Raw genomic sequence first — 6,276 nt, 5'->3', positions numbered from 1 at the left:
TGACGGCCCGACGCTCAGCGTTTCGATTACGCTTCTCATTATCTTTGCCAATCAACACGTCTCTTAAGACGAAATACTTTATTCATTCACTTCACATATAATTCACATTTTATATTATTAAATTTTCATACTAGGACGGGTTCCGTTCTACCTGACGGCCCGAAACCACAGCTCGACTTCTAAGCTGACTCTTTAAATTGGAACATTTTTATTCACGCTCCTTAACTCTAGTATACAGATAAGACAAATAATCACCACTTAATCACATAATCTCATCACATAACACATACTTTACTTTCTTAATTACGACGCAAAATTCTCGGTCGTTACATAAAAGATTGTTAAAAATTAATAATATAAATAAAATACAAATTTATAAACTTATGTCAAGTATAACTCCTAATTTTGTACACTTCTATGTGTTAAAAAAAATTAAAGATCAACTAAAATGGAAAGAGTAAATAGACTGAGGTCCGCCATTACATAAAAAAAAAAAAAAAAATGTTCGCTTGTTCTCCATTGTGGAAATGAGATATTAGGCAAGTTAAATACTACACATTTTTCCAATAAGTTTGAGCAGTTAACCGGCGTGCACTCTAAACATATCACAAAACCTGAACTAACAATGGATCGACTTCTCCCCTAGGCTCCTCTGAAAAAAAGGGTCTTCGTCGTAGGTCAAGCAGGTTTTAAAAAGTGGCATTGTTCGTTCCTAACTTGTTTAAATAATATACCAACTTGATGAAATAACCGAAACAAACATGGATTTCATCTGTCAAACTAAATTTTACTTCTTGAACCACCGGTAATAGAAACACATTTACTAATTTTTACTTGACACAAGAGAGAGAGGCAAATTTCACAATGTCCCCAAAATACGACGTGACGTGTACTTCAAAATATCAATTGTTAACTGCACTATTCACCACTAATTTTCCATGGTGAACCCTACCTAGGTGCCAAATTGATTAATATATACATAACTGACCAATTCAAGTCAAGCTCTTGGCTAATCGGAGTCCTCACTTTCATCTCCACTCGAGTCATGAGTCTTAGAATCAGTAGCATCATAATAATCTTCATCTGTCCCGCCATTTTTTTTGTTGTCAGAGATCTCTAACACACTGTTGTGATCTGATTGAGAAGGCTCAACATCGATTAGTAGTTTATATTCTCCCTCTGCACTTACTTGCAACCCTTCTTCAGGTATCGGATCTTTGATTTTGTGTTCCATTCGAGTTTCAATGAGATAATGTGCCACAGACTTGAACCCCTGCCTTTTTACCTGAACATTAATGGAAAATATGCATTAGCTAATTCTTTTTTTAAAAAATGAAATGTGTCTCTTCATATGCACCATTTCTTTCATCGTCTCAATAACCAAACAAACCTATAGATTACAATCCAAGATAGTTACATTGATTCAGTGGCAACACTGCATCTTGTTTGATAACGTAAAGAAGGGAGCTATAACATAACAAGACTACAGCCACTAAAAAAACATCAATCCAATTAAGTAATGTAAGGTCCTTGAACTTAACCTTAAAATATATGTCACCAGTAGGCTCCCATCCTTTTGCTCGTAAAGAAGGGAGCTATAACATAACAAGACTACAGCCACTAAAAAAACATCAATCCAATTAAGTAATGTAAGGTCCTCGAACTTAACCTTAAAATATATGTCACCAGTAGGCTCCCATCCTTTTGCTCGGCGACATCGACTACAATTACATATTCCCCGACAAATAGGGCAAGTCCAGCTCGAATCCTCATTTGCTTCTACAACATTCTCACCATATCTGCACAAAGTAAAAAAGGAAATTACCACTGGCCTGGTACCACACTCACAGTTCAAACCCTAAGTTCAAACTAACAGTCTACTTATCAAAAGATGCTGCATAGTAAAGAAAATGTTAAGATAACTACAAATTATGCTCCATGGCAACACGTGCAATTATTAAACCCCACCTAGTAAATAAGCAATCCCCGCAAAACTGCCCTTCAACTGCCTTGCATTTGCTGCACTTGGTACGATGACCAAGAGTTTTCTGCCTGCAACATTAGCAGTCATACAAACATGTATCTTAGATTCTTAACTGATGAAAAACTAATATTTTAAGTACTTCCTTTGTCAAGTGCCAACTAATACTGTATAATGTTTTACAATATACGAAAAGAGGCGTGGTCAGACACATATAGCACAGAGTCTACAGACGAATGAAAATCATTCAGTAAAGTACAGCATCTTGAGCTTCATTTTATAAATGTAGCTCATGTGATAAATAATATCACCATCGCTCAAGACCATATTATTAATTAATAGGATGTTAAGCAAGAGAGAAAGTTTTCTATATAGAGTAACATTCAGTACCACTAAAAGAAGAATTTTTTAAAGCTTTTGTAGAACAATGTTTTCAGAACCGGCCTCTTATCTTACCCTTCCAGTCATCCTAGTATTCAGAAAAACGAGATACTTCATTTGACATCATAACCACACTAAACTAGACCATATCAATTCGACATATTGAAGTCAATACCTGCATTGATGGCAATGCTTCCCCTCAAATTGATCATAAATGCGCTGCCCATCTTCATCATATCCATCAACATCCAAATCCCACACCATCTTACAATCACCCAAAAGCCGTTCATGCTCTTCAGTGTAAACCTCAGGATTGAAACTTTTTTTTATACAGATTTCCTCGTCATCTGAGTGTTTCCTCCCTATCCTGGACTTTGAAACCCTAATACTGCCCCTCTTCTTTTTCTCTGGCACGGGAATTAAAACATATTGCGCACTTATTCTCTTTTCTGAATAATCAACCCTCTCTGCTGCAGTTAACCTAATCAAATCATTAAGGAGAAGTAAAAGAACTTAATAATATCTTAAACACGTAGTTTCCATTTATCTCCAACCAAATTGCAATAAAAATTGAAACTTGAAAACACATGAAACACCCAACTGCGTCCACGTGGCCATTACATTTGGTACAAGTTTTTGTTGTAAATGTACAAAGACAGCCAAAGTAGATGCAGCAAGATACATGGAAGGCTCATATACTTGATTGTAACATATTTTAGACCAAGCAAAGCAATGCATCAAGAAAATTATCTTAAATTTTTAAAAAAAAAAACATGTAAGAGATACATGATTCAAATAAGGCCATAAAGTAACACTTGAAGATGCAGGTAAAGTAACAAGCTACGATAGTGTGAGATCAATTGAATTTAAACCCTCATAGTCCTGATATTCTTAAAAAAACAATAATTTGAACACTGAGGCTTATACAGCCACCAAAAGTGGGTTCAAAGTAATCCAGTTGTAGTGAAAGCCATAGAGTGTCAAAAAATAAATGATCCAACCCTATAACTTGACATGGTATCATAGATTAGATTAAAACTATGCTCCGAAATTCTTACAACATCAAACTGGACACCACCCACTATATTTTTCTTAAAAACAATACATTAGGGTTTAAAATAAGAGAAAAAGATGAGATTTAGGAGACCTATTATGTTAAAAAAAAATAACCCATAAGCGAGAGAGAGAGAGAGAGAGAATGTGAAATATGTAACAATGGTAAAAAAACCCCGGTGGTTGTAATACTAGAAGAGGAACACAAGCAATTGGCGGGAAACGAAATGACAATAAATATAAAAATGGAATGTATGGTAAGGTAAGAGGGGGGGGTATGTAAGGTATACCTAGAAGATCTTCTAGCAGGAGAAGAGTGGGGATTAGCAGATGGAGTAGGCTTAAGACGCTTGTTAGGTTTAGGAAGAGGTTTGAGATTGTTAGCGAGAGCTAAAATACCCAATTTTTCAAGTCTTTCTTTGTTTTCTTTAATCCTTTCTAGTCTCTTCTTCTCATAATCTGACATTCCTGCTGCTGCTGCTGCTGTTACCTCCTCCTTACTCGCCATGCCAAACCCAACAATCTAATAATGATATCTGTCTCTCAGTTTGTGAATTCAATTACTACATTAGATGCCCGTTACACATTCCCCTTCTTTTTTTCTCTTCTTTTTTAGACAAATCCCCTAGTTAAAGTAACTTCTCACTAGTGTAAATTTGCTCCATTATCATTTAATTTAATCTTTTATTTATTCTTTTATCCACTTTTTATGGTATTGTAAAAATCGTCAGACGTATTTCATCTTGATTAGCTGTAAAATGGGTCAAAGTATATTTTTTTTATAAAAATCGGTCAAAAGTCAGTCAATTCTGTTAAAAATTAGTCGATTCGAGTCAAAAATCGGCCGACTCGGTTAAAGGGTGAAAAATAAAAAAAAATTACTTTTAAAAAAATTGAAATTAAAATAACAAATAATATTTAATAATATATTGACTTATATTGATTATCGTACGCTACTAAATCCTCGCACAGTTATTTAAATTTCTAATAATAAGTTTCAATTAAATAACTCTTATTTCTCCCGAAAATTTGCTCAATCGATTCATTCATATCACAATCTCCTGTACTTGATTTGGTATGTAACTAATGTTAGCAAATCACGAATTTATATCTAATTTATATACAAATAAGTATCAATTTTCTAGCTACTAAGTAGTAAGTAATAATTGTTATGTATAACACAACTATAAAAAATATGTATTAACCAATTAAATATCAAATATGAATTAATGATATGTGATATTATTTTTGTAATCTTATGAAAGCTTAATTAAATTGAAATAAAATTATATATTATTATTTAATTAATTAAATTATCTCTGATTAATCACTGAAAGGTATCTCCACTGAATAATGTCAATTTTTGAATTTTAAATCAAATATTTTGTAACTAAATAACAATACAAATTGGGGATCAAATTAATTAAGAGATACATAAAAATCTTGTGTTAAAATGTAATACTTTTGTTAGATATTGAGTGTAGTGAAATATAACATAAAGGGGGTGAATGTGTTTCTTTGAATTTTAATTAACTTTGAAACTATTTGGCTTAGATTGAACAAAGCAGATATGAACTTGTAGAGATAAATTGTTTGACAGTAAACTAACAAAATAAGATATCAAAAACTCACTTGATTGTATTAATCAAATTTGTTTTGCTACAAATCTGTTTTTTTAGAAATAAGACCCCGCTATAAATTTTGAGAGAGAATACAAGATTTTCTAGAATTTTTTCTTCCTCCTAAACTAAGGACCTGTGCATGCTTCATAGACCTACAACACGGGTTTACAAAACTTGCACTAAAATGTACTAACACATTTTCTAAAGTTATCTTGCCTATTTCCAATTCTGGTGTTAGCAAATCTGTGCAAAATCTTGTAGGTCTGTGACCATCCTTTGTTTAGTGAATCTTGACCCTTGATCTTGTATTCTTCAAGCTACTTTTGTAGTCTTTCCAATTCAGTGAATGAATTGTATGAATTGTTTGTTGACTAATAATCTTGAATTTTGAACTTGTCTATATTCTGAATTATGAGATAGGTTGTCGAGGTCTCATTTTGTCTTGTAGAGAAGTGACATGTCGATAAGTAAAATGACTTATCGATATCTCAAGTTTTCGACATATATAAATGACTTGTCGAGATCTCCAGTTCTCTATATGTAGAATGACTTGTCGACATCTCCAGTTCTCTACATGGGCTTTTGACTTGTCGACATCTTGAGTTCTCTACATGAAGAAATGACTTGTCGATATCTCTAGTTCTCTACATATACATTTAATTTGTCGATGTCTGAGATCTATAAATGCAGGTTGACTTGTCGATATCTCATCGGACTTCTCTACAAGTCATTTTGGATTTCTCGATAGACTTCTTGATATCTCTTGATATGTGACTTATCGATATCTGACTTAGAATATTTTTCCTAGAACAGTATAATTTAAATCCAAACTGCTACACTTTTCTCTGAGGCATGATCAGGAATTGATCTTCTTCCTGAGTTTATTCTGTTAGATATATTTAATAATGTCATGTCTAATATGATTTGTGTTTAGTTTTCAGATCTTACTTAAACATGACAAATCAGTACTTAACTGGAAATCAGTACTTATACTGAAGTCAGAACTTAAGTGGTCAGAACTTAAGTTATTAGGAGATATTTATCAGAAGATAATATCAGGACTTAAAGGAGACTTTCAGATAAGGAATGCGACTGATTGAAAGGAAAGAAGATCAAGACAAACGCAAGAAGAGATATGCATGAAGAAGGAATTCTATGAAGAATAGAATACTTGGAAGAAAAGATATCTGATTGATATATTTTAGGAAACAGAATTATATTCCATATCAATTAGCAATT

At 33.0% G+C, this 6,276-nt stretch overlaps 1 protein-coding gene across 1 annotated transcript; it reads right to left on the bottom strand.

Annotated features, from left to right (window-relative positions):
* Positions 1-806: 806 nt before the first annotated feature.
* LOC141671976 (uncharacterized) lies at positions 807-4,010 on the bottom strand. The gene is made up of 5 exons (XM_074478447.1): positions 3,706-4,010; positions 2,538-2,843; positions 1,969-2,052; positions 1,670-1,799; positions 807-1,285 (listed from the first exon to the last, which is right to left on the bottom strand). Exons 1-5 carry the CDS (start codon positions 3,921-3,923, stop codon positions 1,010-1,012), a joined length of 1,014 nt encoding a protein of 337 aa, XP_074334548.1. The 5' UTR covers positions 3,924-4,010; the 3' UTR covers positions 807-1,009.
* Between the last annotated feature and the right edge of the window lie 2,266 nt (positions 4,011-6,276).

Source organism: Apium graveolens, chromosome 7 (genome assembly GCF_009905375.1).
Source record: "Apium graveolens cultivar Ventura chromosome 7, ASM990537v1, whole genome shotgun sequence".
In the NCBI taxonomy this organism is placed as follows: Eukaryota; Viridiplantae; Streptophyta; class Magnoliopsida; order Apiales; family Apiaceae; genus Apium; species Apium graveolens.
Note: the sequence above shows the minus strand (reverse complement) of the source record. Positions and strands in the feature narration are given on the sequence as shown.